Source organism: Medicago sativa, chromosome 2, assembly GCF_051527215.1.
Source record: "Medicago sativa cultivar Bolivia chromosome 2, Bolivia_mono, whole genome shotgun sequence".
Classification (NCBI taxonomy): domain Eukaryota; kingdom Viridiplantae; phylum Streptophyta; class Magnoliopsida; order Fabales; family Fabaceae; genus Medicago; species Medicago sativa.
Window position 1 is genome coordinate 6,773,065 of NC_140750.1, and position 14,863 is coordinate 6,787,927.

General features: G+C 33.1%; 2 protein-coding genes and 1 long non-coding RNA gene across 4 annotated transcripts; 1 reads left to right on the forward strand and 2 right to left on the reverse strand.

The window, feature by feature from the left end:
- Window positions 1–452: 452 nt before the first annotated feature.
- LOC146944022 (uncharacterized) lies at window positions 453–5,156 on the forward strand. 2 transcript variants are annotated; one of them, XR_015025799.1, is made up of 3 exons: window positions 453–892; window positions 3,419–4,345; window positions 4,465–5,156. It is a non-coding gene; the product is annotated as an uncharacterized LOC146944022 (long non-coding RNA). The 2 variants fall into 2 exon arrangements; XR_015025798.1 differs by having other exon boundaries at window positions 3,419–5,156.
- LOC146944023 (glutamate receptor 2.7-like) lies at window positions 4,445–9,230 on the reverse strand. The gene is made up of 5 exons (XM_085742403.1): window positions 8,597–9,230; window positions 7,123–8,345; window positions 6,472–6,778; window positions 5,372–5,769; window positions 4,445–5,014 (listed from the first exon to the last, which is right to left on the reverse strand). The coding sequence occupies exons 1-5, from the start codon at window positions 8,868–8,870 to the stop codon at window positions 4,445–4,447; spliced, it is 2,772 nt and encodes a 923-aa protein (XP_085598529.1). The 5' UTR covers window positions 8,871–9,230.
- Window positions 9,231–9,371: 141 nt separating this feature from the next.
- On the reverse strand, window positions 9,372–13,948 carry LOC146944024 (glutamate receptor 2.7-like). The gene is made up of 5 exons (XM_085742402.1): window positions 13,554–13,948; window positions 12,075–13,300; window positions 11,417–11,726; window positions 10,903–11,300; window positions 9,372–10,217 (listed from the first exon to the last, which is right to left on the reverse strand). Exons 1-5 carry the CDS (start codon window positions 13,909–13,911, stop codon window positions 9,690–9,692), a joined length of 2,820 nt encoding a protein of 939 aa, XP_085598528.1. The 5' UTR covers window positions 13,912–13,948; the 3' UTR covers window positions 9,372–9,689.
- Window positions 13,949–14,863: the final 915 nt, after the last annotated feature.

The following is a 14,863-nucleotide window of genomic DNA, read 5'->3' on the forward strand; positions in this document are numbered from 1 at the left end:
TAGCAGTTTTGACCCCCTAAGTATCAGGAAGTTGCGATTTTGGTCCCCTAACAAAATAAAATACAATTCAGCCCGCTAAGTAGTGCCCCTTTTGCAGTTTTGGCCCCCAGGCAAATTTTGACCAAGTCAATGCTGACGTGGACGCCACGTGTGTAATTTTTTTATTTTTATTTTTTTAATTATTAAAAAAATAAAAAAAATATTATTTTTTAATTTTTTAATTAAAAAAAATTAAAAATATATATTAAATGTAATATCCCGCGAAATTATAAATAGACTGATGTATCAGTCGAGCATGTCAAGACCGAAATAATTTCTAAAGGGTTAATTAGCTATTGAGAAATTATATGGTAACAAGTAATGGAGGGTAAATGTGTCTTTTCCCTTGGAGGGTATTTTGGCAATTTGGGTCTTGAGATTTTTTTTAAGTGGAAAAGTCCACATTTTTCTCTATCCTTCCACACACTTCCTCTCACTTTGTGGAAAAGCTCTTTCCCTTATCTCTTCCTTCCTCTCGGCTCACTCCCTCATTCTCAATAAACCACCAAAATCCAACCTTAATCCTTTTAGAAATCAATATGCAAGTGATCATTCTTGTTCCTCAACACACTAGGAACCTTCAGCAAGCTTTGAATCCCCTTATTATTCCCTCTATGCCACGTGACCCATCCTTTCTCTTGTTCTCTTGGCTTGGAAATTTGTTAAATTGGTAGTTTTGTTATGTGTTTGTGGTTTTGAGGCAAAAGCTTGGTTCTTGGCAAGAAGTTGAAGTGGGTATAGAGGAATGGTATGACATGTATGTTTGGAGCTGCAAGGACAAGAAGAATTGATAGAGAATTTTAAAGAATTGGAGCTTATGTTCATCAATGGTAGTTCATCCACAATTTACAAGGTGAGTTCCTTTTCTAGGTTTGAAATTGTAATATATAGAGGTGAATTTGATATTGATGATAGCTTAAGGGGATAGTAATTTAATAACCTTAAAATGTACAGTTGTTGTGGTATTTTGAATTGGTGTTGCTGTCGAAATTGAATGCTATTGTTAGATTGGTTACGGTTGAGTTTTATGAATAATTGGCTAAAATTCGTATAAACCTGCTGTCGGAAAAACTGTCGTAAGTACGTGTAAAGGAATCATTTTTGAGTGAGAATTGTACCATTGGAAAATAGACAGAATTTAACATGAAGTGGGCTTTAGAAAACTTTAATTTCGTTATGATATGGCTGAGAAAATTGAGTTAGAAGTTCAGTTGCTGAAATTGAAAGTCTGCACTATTGTTGCTGGAATGTTTATGTTATATCTCTCTGTACGTACGTCATTTTGCAGTGGGACTTGGACCATTTGAAAGCAGACAAAATTTAACACGAAATAGGCTTTGGAATGGATTGATTCAATTATGTTATAATGGAGAAAATTAAGTTACAAGTTTCAGATGTTAATGAAAAATTACTGCAGAAAATAGCTTCAGTGCAGGATTTTTAATAATTTATTGATTTTGAATTTTTAGACGGGACCAATTGCATAAGTTGAAATTATAAGCTGGCTGCATACAGAAATAATCATAAATGTTTGATTTCATATGAATGATTCAATCATAGGTTTTATGGACTGCTGTGCTGGAATTGATTTCTGCAGATCAGTTTCAGTGTTAGATTTTTCTGAAATTGATTACCTTGAATTTGGATATGGGACCAAATGCATTGTCTTCGTGTGTGTGTTGGTCATGTACAGAAAAGTTTACAAAAATTTATAACTTCAATTTATATGTCTTTTGTGGCTTTGAATGACAGATGATTTAGCAGAAAATTCTGTTTTTTATAATCAATGTATACTTTCATGATCTATGCTTTTTCTAAGAGATCTTAAATGATGAAAGTTACATGAAAGGATGATGGTTGATCTAAAGGTGAATTCGATGTGAAATTTGACATTCTTGTTCGTAGTATGTAAATGTCTCATAAATATTTAGATAACTGATAAGTTGAGTGAGAAAATTAGGATTCATCCTAGCTAGGTGGATTCTCCGTCTACGACGGAACGTGTAAGAAGGGGTAAACGGGGCACCGTCTATCGGAGTTAATATATCTTCACCTTACCTATTAATGTTGAGGTAACTAACTTGTCAGTGATTGTTCTGATGTAACGATCATTTATGTTCACAAGTCGGTTAGTTTAGGTTATCGAGGTTTTCCCACGTTTGATAACCTAGAGGATTGCTTATATTATTTATAAGTGATAATTGTAAGAGGATTGTTTATATTATTTATAAGTGATGATTTTAAGAATAAGTGATTTGATAGTAATGTTAATTGTGCATAATTAATTGATGTTAGTATATGATGCTAATATAAATGTTGGAGGGAAATTCTATCAACGCGAATGATTTATATAATTATAGTAATGATTTGAAAGAAAATTGAAATGACGAGAAAAATTGAAATGAGTAACATGCTCATAGAAAAAGAAAGAAAGAAAGAAAGAAAAAGAAAAAAAAAATGAGAATATTAAGAAAAACTCCGTTTGCTGCAACGAAGAGATAATGCAGCCTATGAACAAATTGTTCATAGTATTTTAAAACTGACGTCCGTTCGCCACAACGAAGAGATAATGTGGTATATTCCGTTCACCACAACGAAGAGATAATGTGGTATATTTCCGTTCGCCACAACGAAGAGATAATGTGGTATATTCCGTTCACCACAACGAAGAGATAATGTGGTACATTCCGTTCGCCACAACGAAGAGATAATGTGGTACATTCCGTTCGCCACAACGAAGAGATAATGTGGTACATTCCGTTCGCCACAACGAAGAGATAATGTGGTATATTCACACATATTGAAATGTGTAATTAATGATATAAAAGAAAAATTCAATTATGGAACCAAGGAAAAATTCTAAGGACGCTCCAACATGAATACTAACATAGTATCCGCATATTAACATGAAAGTTATGTTTAGAATAAATTGGCTACGAAGTAATAGTTCATGGGCCTTTTTACCAAACGATGGAAATTGAGAAATTTTAGTTATGGAACTCCGGCTTAGCTAGCCGAAACTAATTGTTTTCAGAAAAGGATCAGAGACATACCCAGATAAGTATGTCAAAGTATAAGCTATACCAGAATACGATATATTGGAGATATGTTTATGATTATTATGGATTATGATGATTATGTTTATGATTAAAGTTATGAGTATGACTATATTTATTATATGATCAAAATAGTATTTCAAACAGCGATTTTAGTTATCCCTTGATCGCTCAGTTATGCATAATGAAATTGTATAAACCCAAAATGGGTTAAGTTTAGAAATATATGGCGATCCTAGGTTCCCCGAGGTTGCCTACAACCTAGGATAGATGGAACTCACTGAGACATCTTGTCTCACCCAAATCCCTTTTATGTATTTCAGATGTACTAGTCATTATACGATAGGATGACTCGTGATGAAGAAGCAGACATAGCTGGATCATATAACGTACATGTGAGTGGTACTATTTCTGAGGTAACAGGTGAGAAATTCTATGATTTGTTCAGAGAGTATTTATTTATGGTAATTTTAATGTACCCGACGCCAAGTTTAACACTCATGCTAGATATCCTAGGTAATTTTCTAGTAGGGGTGTTTCATTAAAAATATCTAATCCATTGTCCAAGAAAGTTGTTGAAATGTCAATTTACCATAGTAATCATTGAATTTTGCAAGTGCATCCTTCAAACCTTAAGCTGTTACCGCAGGAACAACTTTTTTTTTTCTTTCCATATTAGATCATATACAGTGTGTTAAAGAACTTATGATATTGCAGGTTTATCAGGCAGGTTTTTGTGCTTTTGTGCATGTAGATTAGTTGAATTAGTTGACAAAGAAATATTTTATTCAAAAAGTTATGTTGGAATGGATATCCCTTAAGAATATGCATAGCCTGAGTATTGTTACCAATTACATGCTTAAACCTTGGTCACAGTAGTTGTTGGCTTGTTGCATAGTAATATTCGATACTTTGGTGAACTGCAGTTAAATTGCAGCTATTGAAGAAGCACAGACATAAAAAATCATTATGTCGCAACTCGCCGTCCAAATTGCTGTTCCAAACCATTTTTTAAAGGTCTAATAATAACACACATGGTGAAATAAAGGAATGTGGCCCTTGCTATTTCATTCTGGATACATTATACATGCTAATATAGTTAATGCTTCCTTTTCAGAAAGAAAAAGAAAAGTTAAAGCTTAGTTGTGCTGAGCAAGGTTTTCAAGTTAATGCCTTAATGGTAGTGTAGTACCAGATTTTATGCAAAAATGAGTGCTACTGCTACCATGACTAAAAATAAACAAATACAGGTTGGAATGTTTAAGGCTAGCTAGGATATGTACAGAAACCCTAACATGTGAATCTATTACATATGTTGAATTATAATCAATGGATGTAAGTTTGTGACATTATATCATTTCTATGACAGCTGATTGGGATTGTTGTGGATTGCCCGGTTCATCAGAAATGCTTACACTCTCCAACCTTGGTGAATTTGGATGACGCACCCCTTGAATAGAACATCCACCAAAAGTTGCAACGTTATTTATAAGCGTGATATTTCCAATGTATAAGCCTATACCATTTCTAAATGCTCTCGTCAAAACATTGTCATTATCATCAGATTCGGAGATTACATTTCCTTGAGGAAGTTGGTGATTATTATCAACATTTGGTTCAGTGATTACATTTCCTTGAGAAAGTTGATGAGCTTCCTCTTCGCAGTTGTTATGGTTATAGAAGTACTTCTGTAATAAAGCTAGTAATAAGCAGATTGTGGAAGTGGCGGCACATATGAAATAGAGTACCCAAAATTTGTCAAGGGTAAGGCTCCCAGTTTCTGGAGATGCTGAGTTGCTTGAGCATTCCTTATTAGGTGTTAACCAAATATCTTCCAAAGCTTTTAGTTTTCCATTTTCTGCTAGTGTTAAAATTGCTACAGAAAAGTCTTTTGCCATTGGATCTCCATTTTGAAATACCTACACATATCATAGAGCATGGGAAAAAAAACATGAGAATGCAAAATAAAACACTGTGGTTAATGAGTTTCGGCCCCTGATATAACTATTAACCATCTAGTAAATATAATTAATCATCAATTTGAAGTGCACTCAGCATTTAGATTGTTGTTGCAAAATTTATCTAAATTCGGTTGTACAAAAAGCATTTGTCTAATTGGTTGTATTATTCAAAGATTTTTACAGAAAATGCTTAAAACAAAAAATAAAAGTTTCAGATTGAAAAGTGTACTTTTTGTAATTAAAAATGAAAAATAAAATAAAAGCAAAACATTTTGTGAAAGTGAACATGCTAAAGAAGAAGATGTAGGCACTCACAAATCCAAGTCCTCCAACTTTATAGGGTTTTGTAGTTGCAGTGTAACCTTTACAGTACTTATTGAAGAAAATCTTCTCATATGGACTCTCAGCAAAGAGAGCAGAAATTTTTTTGTTCTTGAATTTATTCACAAGGTCATGTTCATCCTGAATATCTACAACTTGGTGCCGAGGGAAATTGTGCACTTGGAACAAGAAGTCCTTTACAATGGTACTAGCGTTTTGAAAACCAACTGATAGATTATTTTGTTTAAGCCATTCAATGTCTCTATCAGACCTCAATTTTTGGACAGTAAGCAATGATGAAAGACTTGCGGTGTAGCTTGAGGTTATAACAAATACAAGAAATAACCATACTCCAACTACTACTCTTGCTGAGTTGCTGTTTATTTTCTCCTCTGATATACATCAAAATCAAATATCATGTTGCTTTTAATTAGTTTGCAAAAGAAGGAATTTCCAAATGAAGAAGAAATATTTATTAAATTTAGCATCTCAAGTTTTTCTATGAATCTAATTCTTTTAAGTAATGCAACTCAGAAGTGTCACCAAATCCCCTTCAAAATTACTAACAAGTTTCAAATTATGAAGAATATAAATCTTCTGATCACTAGAGAGCTTAAAGTACTTTTTCATCTTAATATATTGATTTTTTTTCCTAAATTCATGTCTTTATTTTTATAGAAAAGGGGAAAATGACATATATTGTCAAGAGGCTCACATTGGATTAGATAAAGCTTAAACTTAAGTTTATAAGCAGGGATTGTTCTCACCTTACAAGCCGATTTTGTAAGGGTTGAGTTAGGTTCAACCCAAATTCTAAGATGAAATCAGAGTCTACCAAGATTAAGTGAGCCACCTGCTATCAGGTCACCACTATTGGTTCATGCTCCAAATGTCACAGTTTTAAGTGTAAGGGTGTATGCGTTACGAATTTAATGTTGGATAAGATAAACCTGAACATAAGTTTATAGGAGTGGGCAATCCTCATATTACAATTCACCAGTTTTGTAAGAGTTGAGTTAGACCCTACTCAAATTCTAATCAATATAGCGAAAAAGAAAATGAGAAAGTTTTTGAACTTTGTAATCAAGACTTACTATGAGCAAAAAATAGAGAAGAAAAAGCAAACCACATAGTGGTGCTGATCTGGGTTTTCAACGCTCCACCAAATTCAGGATTCAAGTGATGTTCCAAGAACCAAATGATAATCATTGTGTAGATGAGGATACCAATAGTTGCAATCCATATTTCCCAGCTAAATGGTTTCATAATCAACCATGCTGACTCTTCAGTTTCTGCTGGAAATATGAGTGATAAGCCCGACTCAGTATATGGTTGAGTGAATGATACATTTCTTGATCGTTCGGCAAGTATTGTTACATCTGCTACAATAGCATCATAGGTCTGCAATAGCATTAGCTTCCTTCTTTCTTTTTGTTTAAAAAAAATATATAAATATTTTCTTTTGCTTTTAGTGCATGTTTGGAATCACAGTGAATTTGATACTATGACATTCTGATTTTTTTTTAAGCTTCAAAATGTAGCTTTTTCCAAAATCATGTTGCATGCCTTGATTCCATCAAACTCACCGTCAATCCCAACATGCTCTTAGTTTTGAGAAAAAAATTATATTTGATATACATGCAATGTTATGTTATGCCATTTGTGTGTGAAATGCATATATTGAAAGCGACAAATGAAATCATGAAACAAAAAGCATGTTGACAAGAACATAATGTCGAGTTTACCTCATCCATGACTTTAAACATAATTGTATCATAAGATTCATTTAGAGGGTAAAATTTATAGGGAAGACCAGAATACTGGTCACTCAGAATTTCTCTGATCTCGTTGAAAAGATCGATACAAAAACCGGTAGGAGGTTGATTCTTAGAGACTTTCAAAAAGTTATCATATGCAGGATTCATTGGAATTGCAACTTTTAAAGGATTTGTATCAGTAGGTACTTTCCATGTCTTGGTTTCTGCAGTATCATCACTTGTTTTCTCTCTAAGAAATCTTGACAGCTTCAACTTTGGTGTCCAAGAGTCCAGTTCAATATGTTTCTTATCATTATTAATCACTTTTTTGACTCTTAGTATTGGAGTGTAGGAGAGTTTTCCTTCTTTGAATTTTATATTACCAATTAAGCCATTGAAATTTGAAGATAACATTTCCTCCAATAACAACTTTAAGCTACTTGAATTACTATTCATTTTCTCTAACGCCTTTGTAACAATTGTAATGCTATCATAAGCTAGCAAAACATTTGATCCTAGTTTGGACTCAACTGTTTTTGTGTTCTCAGCTTGAAAACTTTCCATCAACTGAGTATAAGCACTAGAACTTGTAGAATAGTTGTGTTCGATTCCCAAAACACCTTCCATAGAAGATAAAACAGATTTATCGACATAGTCTAACATACTTGTAATCTCTCCATTGATTATCCAAGTTGATTCTTTCTCCAAGAATCCAATTTTCTTAGCTTCTCTAAATAAATGGTTCACCATAGGTAATGATGCTTGAAGTACAATAAAAACACAAGATTTTAGCCGCAGCAACTTCAACAATTCATCAAGAACAAACCCTTTTGGATCAGATAAAGAAGTGAATGGTGGAAGAACTAATTGATACTCAATATGGGAGTTAACCTTTTGGAGAGCCTCGGATAAGAGGCTTAACATTCCAGAATCACTATTGTAAGGGTTGTCTTCATATATAGCTATAACCTTTTGAGAGTTGAAAGCATGAATTATACCAGTTATGAAGTTTATTTGTGCAGTTTGATTTTGAGCCATCTGAATCAAGAATGGCCAACGAATTTGCGTTAATGATGAAGGAACTAATGAAGAAGAAAATGAAATTGTTGGTACTTGAAACATGGCTCCAACATCAGCAACAATAGCTGCTTCTTTCCATGTTTCCATGCCTATAATGACTTTAACTTTCTCTTTAGTAATTAATTCTTCAGCTGAAAAACCAATAAGATGCAAGATATTGTTCAGTGTAAATGCTTAAATGAAAACACAATAAAATGTTTTTTGATCAGAAAGTGTTAGAAATCACATGATCAAAGAGATAAGGATTCATCTCATAAGAGAAATAAGCTTGAGAGCTTCACAGAGAGAAACATTCTATATATAACGCTACAAGAGAATCAACAAATTAACTACTACTAACAAATTCTAACTAACTTTTACATTTTTATTAAAAAGTACATACCAGTTGAAGCTGCTTGTATAAGGTTTCTACCAGAATCGCGGAAGAGTGGGATTATGTTTTGAGTGTTGGAATAATTATTGAAACTTTGAGCTGCAATTTGCATGGCTGTTCTCTGTTGTTTCCCTGTTTCAGAATTAACATTAATGATCACACCAACACTTGTTGTAATTTGGGAACTATTGGCAAGACTTTGGAGTTGGAGAAGTGAGATTATTAGAGGAAGCAAAAGCAAAAGATTTGGAACTGAGTTCCAAGTTTGAGCATAAAAATTCATATTGGTGATTCCAATGTATTATTGAGAACATTAAGAATTCAAGCTCTAAGAGACTGATATTATGCATATATAAATAAAATGAAAGTATGTGATATGAATACACACATTTATATGTATGGTGGACCGAGAGGTCAATGGTCATAAGTCATAACTCATAAATCATAATTCCACACAGTTAAAATAGTCCTTCAATGTATCAAAAATAGTCCCTAATTGTCCACTTTGTTAGTCAAAATAGTCCCTAAAGCTTAAATAACCCTTTAATACTCACAATAACTCTTTTGATATAAGGACTAAAATGACAATAAGTAAGTACGTATAAGGACTAACATGACAATAAGTAAGTCTATTGAAGGACTAATATGACAATATTAACGAAATATTTTAATATCAAGGACTATTTTGACTAACAAAGTGCACAATCAGGGACTATTTTGCTATTTCGATACATTGAGGGACTATTATGACTACTCGTCACTCATTCAAGGACCAAAGTGACTATTTCCCCTAAAAATAAATTTTAAACCACAAAATGTGAGACTTTCATACTGGATACATTATACATGCTAATATAGTTGAAGTTTCCTTTTCATAAAGGAAATAAAAAGAAGTTAAAGCTTAATTGTACTAAGCAAGGTTTACAAGTTAATGTAGTGTAGTACCAGATTTTATGGAAAAATGAGTCCTGCTGCTACAATGACTAAAGTCTAAAATTAAACAAATACATGTTGGAATGTTTAAGGCTAACTAGGATATATACAGAACATGTTAATCTATTACATATGATGAATTATAATCAATGTATGTAAGTTTGTGACATTATATCATTTCTATGACAGCAGATTGGGATCGTTGTGGATTGACCAGTTCCTCTGAAACGCTTACCCTCTCCATCCTTGGCGAATTTCGACGGCGTACACCTTGTAATACAGATCCACCAAAAGATGCAGCTTTATTTAAAGTCATGATGAGATTCTCATTGTATAGACCTGTAGCATTTCTACTTGTTCTCTTCAAATCATTATTATTATGATTATCATCATCAGATTCAGCAGTTATATTTCCTTGAGGAAGTTGAGCTTGCTCTTCATAGTGATTATGGTTATGGAAATATTTCCTCAATAAAGCTAGTAATATGCAGATGGTGGAAGTGGCAGCACATATGATATATAGTCCCAAAAATTTGGCAAGGGTCAGACTCTCTGTTTTTGGAGATGTTGAGTTGGTTGAGCATTCAGTAGAAGGTGTTAACCAAACCTCTTCCAAAGATTTTAGTCTTCCATTTTCCGCTAGTGTTAAAATTGCTTCAGAAAAGTCTCTTGCTATTGGAGCCCCTTTTTGAAATACCTGCATATATCATATATCATGAAACAAAACTTGAGAACGCAAAACTAAAACACATACTAACATGTAATTTGATAAAACAATCTCATTGTTTTCATTTTTGTTTTTAATTTCAATTATTACAAAACACCACTTTATTTTAAGCTGTCTTATTCGAATAATCAAAATTAGATAAATTTTATGACAACAATCAAATAGGTGGTTAATTACGTTCGATAGATGATTACATTCAGTAGATGGTTAATGGATATACTAGGTATCAAAACTTGCCAACCATTAACTCAACTTCACTAACCACGAATTTGAACGTGATTAATAACAATTTTAAGGTATTCAAATCTACATGTAGTTGAAAACCTGAAAATTACTGATGAGAACGTCTAAATTTGTAGTTAATAAAGTTACATTGGCGGTTAACGAGTTTTGATATCTAGTATATCCCTTAATTTTCTATTGAACATGATCAACCACCTATCTGAATTGCATTAACTACTTAAAAAGTTGTCGCGAAAGTTGTCTAAATTTAGTTGTAAAATCATTTTTCTTATTTTCCAAAGATTTTTTTTACAAACGAAAAAAAAAAGATTCAGATTGAAAATAAAGTGACACCTTTTAAATTAGAAATTAAAAGAAAAGCAATACACTTTGTGAAAGTAAACATGCCAAAGAAGAAGTTGTAGGCACTTACAAATCCCATTCCTCCAAATTTAAATGCTGCTCTAGTTGCAGTGTAATCTTTGCAGTATTTATTCAATAAAACCTTCTCATATGGGCTCTCAACAAAGAAAGCAGAAATTTGTTTGCTCTTGAACTTTTCCACAATGTCTTGTTCCTTGTCAACATCCACAACTTGTTGACTAGGAAAATTGTACACATTGACCAAGTAGTTCTTTACAATGGTACTACTGTTATCACAACCAACTGGTAGTTTGTTTTGTTTAAGCCATTCAATATCTCTATCAGACCTCAATTTTTGGACAGTAAGCAATGATGAAAGATTTGCAGTGTAGCTTGAGGTTAGAACAAACACAAGAAATAACCATACTCCAACTACTATTCTTGCTGAGTTGCTGCTTATTTTCTCCCCTGATATACATAAGAATAAAAAATATCATGTTACTATCAATTACCAATGAATTTTTTTTCCAAATATAGCAGAGAAGAAATTGTAAGATTTTTGAACTTTTGTAATCTAGACTTACTATGAGCGAAAAATAGAGAAGTAAAAGCAAACCACATAGTGGTAGTGATCTGGGTTTTCAATGCTCCACCAAATTCAGGATTCAAGTGATGTTCCAAGAACCATATAATAATCATTGTGTAGATGAGGATACCAACAGTAGCAATCCACATTTCCGTGCTAAATGGCTTCATAAACAACCATGCCGAATCATCATCACTCTCTGCTGGAAATATGAGTGATAAACTTGAATCGGTGTATGGTTGAGTGAATGATACATCTCTTGATCGGTTGGCAAGTATTGTTACATCTCCTACAATAGCATCATAGGACTGCAATAATATTAGATTCCTTCTTCCTTTTTGTTTCTAAAAAATTGAAATATTTTCTTTTGCTTTAGTGCATGTTTGGAATCACGGTGAATTTGACACGGTGACACTCTAATTTTTTTTAAGCTTCAAAGTTTAGTTTTTGCCAAAATCACAGTGGCATGCCGTGATTATGTCAACTTCACCGTCAATCCAAACATGCACTTTGTGTTGAGAAAGTATGATATCCACACAATGTTGTGTTGTGACATTTGTGTGTGAAATGCATATATTGAAAATGACAAATGAAATCATGAAACAAAAAAGTACAAGGTAACAAGAACATAATCTTGACAAGATAAAAGAGTTTACCTCATCTATGACTCTATACAGAAGTTCATCATAAGATTCATTGAAGTCGTGAAATACATAAGGAAGACCAGAATATCGATCACTCAGAATTTCTCTGATCTCTTTGAAAAGTTGAATACAAAAACCGGTAGGAGGTTGATTTTTGGAGAATTTCAAAAAGTTATCAAAAGCAGGATACCTAGGAAGTGCAACTTTTAAAGGGTTTGCATCAGTAGGTACTTTCCATGTCTTAGTTTCTGTAGTACCATCACTTGTGCTCTCTTTAAGAGATCTAGAAAACTTCAACTTTGGTGTCCAAGAGTCCAATTCAATATGTTTCTTATCATTACTCATCACTTTTACGACTCGTAACGTTGGAGTATAGGATAGTTGTCTTTCTTTGAATCTTATATTACCACTTAAACCATTGAAATTGGAAGATAACATTTCCTCCAATAACATATTTGAGCTACTATAATTAGTATTCATTTTCTCTAAAGCCTTTGTAACAACTGAAATGCTATCATAAGCTAGCAAAGTATTTGATCCTGGTTTGGGCTCGACTGTTTCTGTATGCTCATCTTGGAAATTTTCCTGCAATTGAGTATAAGCACTAGAACTTGTAGAATAGTTGATTTTGATTCCCATAACACCTTCCATAGAAGATAAAACAGATGTATCTACATAGTCTAACATGCTTGTAATCTCCTCATTGATTATCCAAGTTGATTCTTTCTCCAACAATCCAATTTTATTAGCTTCTCTAAACAAATGGTTCACCATAGGTAATGATGCTTGAAGTACAATAAATACACGAGATTTTAGCCGCAACAACTTCAACAGTTCATCAAGAACAAACCCTTTTGGATCTGATAGAGAAGTGAATGGTGGAAGAACTAATCGATACTCAATCTGCGAGTTAACCTTTTCGAGAGACTCTGATAAGAGGTTTAATATTCCAGAATCACTACTATAAGGATTGTCTTCATATATAGCTATAACTTTTTGAGAGTTGATACCATGGACAGTATCAGCTATGAAGTTCATTTGTGCAGACTGATTTTGAGCCATTTGAATCAAGAAAGGCCAACGAAGTTGCATTGAAGATGAAGAGACTAATGAAGGAGAAGAAAATGAAATTGTTGGTATTTGAAACTTGGCTCCAAAGTCAGCAACAATAGCAGCTTCTTGCCATGTTTCCATGCCAATAATGACTTTAACTTTATCTTTAGTAATTAGTTCTTCAGCTGAAAAAAAATAAGAAGCAAGAGATTAATCACCAACACCCTATTTGGATAAACAACTTAATTAAGCTCTTATTATATAAATAAAAAACAAAATAAAGTCAAACCGTTTTCATATAAGGTATAATCTATCATTTTAAGATCTCATAATTACTTGCGTCAATATATAAGTTCAAATAAGTCAATCCAAATAGGCCGTAAGTTCTTAACGGAAAAAAAAAATAAAGACGTTTTTTCGATAAAAAGAAGTACTCACCAGCTGAAGCTGCTTGTAAAGGGTTCCTACCAGAGTCACGGAAGAGTAGGATTATGTTTCGAGTGTTGGAATAATTATTGAAACTTTGAGCTGCAATTTGCATGGCTGTTTTCTGTTGTTTTCCTGTTTCAGAATTAACATCAATGATCACACCAAGACTTGTTGTAGTTTGGGAACTATTAGCAAGACATTGGAATAAAAGAAGTGAGATTATTAGAGGAAGCCAAAGCAAAAGATTTGGAACTGAGTTCCAAGTTTGAGCATAAAAATTCATATTTGGTGTATTATAGATATTAAAATTAAGAGAATGATATTTATGTACAAACAAAATGAAAGTATTGGATATGGTTACACACATTTATATATGTATGATGGAGGAAAAGGTCAATGGTCATAAATCATATATAATTTAACATAGTTGAATAATAAGGATGGAATGTTAGTGAATTTGTGGGAATGATTCTATTAGTGTTAATATTAATATTAGCTTGCAAGTTAAGTATTTTTGACTTGTATCATTATGTATTTATGTTGAACATATTCCGTGACAGAAACAGAAACACGTGTGTAGATTTTTCATGTTTTTTCCTCCTCGGACCCTTTCTTGGTGAATACTCCATAGAATTGTAAAATTAAAATTGAGATTTGGTAAAAATAAAATGCTAGAAATTTGTAATGTCAACCTTGATGGCTCAAACCATTATCCTGGAAATTATGGTCAAATATTATCTCTATTTCTGACCTTTTCATCCGGTCACAAACTTAATTTTTTAAATCATTTACTAATCGTTGCAAAAGTAAAGAAACGATGATTTATCTCGCCTTTGTCACAAAAAATAAAGTACAAAAATGATGGACGTTAAACTTTAAAGATAGGGCATGAAACTGACTAAATAAAATATGGATAAACATTTTACATCTAAATAGTACTTTGGAAGTACACATAAGAAACACAATATATTTTTTTTTTTAAATGGCAAATATTATTCTCGACGAGCTAGAGCAAGGAGCACTAAATCACTCGCGGAAAGTGAGGAAAAAATACAAGGAGGCACCGCATATATACGGAACACCAAAACGAAAACTCCCTAAAAAACCCCACCAAAGACGGACAAGAATGATGATGCCGACATATACATGCTACAAGATTGCACGCATACCCCTGCCTCACACCCTTCCGCCGAGCTAACGCCCCACCAGCACCCAAGCCTGTTGAGCCGAACCAGCAAAACAGCAAAAACAACAGGAGCAATTCGGACAGCAGGCATCAAAAAGCACACCAGACAGCAGGGCGAGAAATTCCAAGGCTA

Bases quoted from the DNA above. Each gene is read 5' to 3' on its own strand.
- LOC146944023 (XM_085742403.1), bottom strand. From the start codon at position 8,870: ATGAATTTTTATGCTCAAACTTGGAACTCAGTTCCAAATCTTTTGCTT. The intron at 8,346-8,596 runs GTATGTACTTTT...TTGGTTTTTCAG, and splicing joins TATACAAGCAGCTTCAACTG to CTGAAGAATTAATTACTAAA. The intron at 6,779-7,122 runs GTAAACTCGACA...ATGCTATTGCAG, and splicing joins TGTTTAAAGTCATGGATGAG to ACCTATGATGCTATTGTAGC.
- LOC146944024 (XM_085742402.1), bottom strand. From the start codon at position 13,911: ATGTGTGTAACCATATCCAATACTTTCATTTTGTTTGTACATAAATAT. The intron at 13,301-13,553 runs GTGAGTACTTCT...ATTTTTTTTCAG, and splicing joins TTTACAAGCAGCTTCAGCTG to CTGAAGAACTAATTACTAAA. The intron at 11,301-11,416 runs GTAAGTCTAGAT...TATGTATATCAG, and splicing joins TTCTCTATTTTTCGCTCATA to GGGAGAAAATAAGCAGCAAC.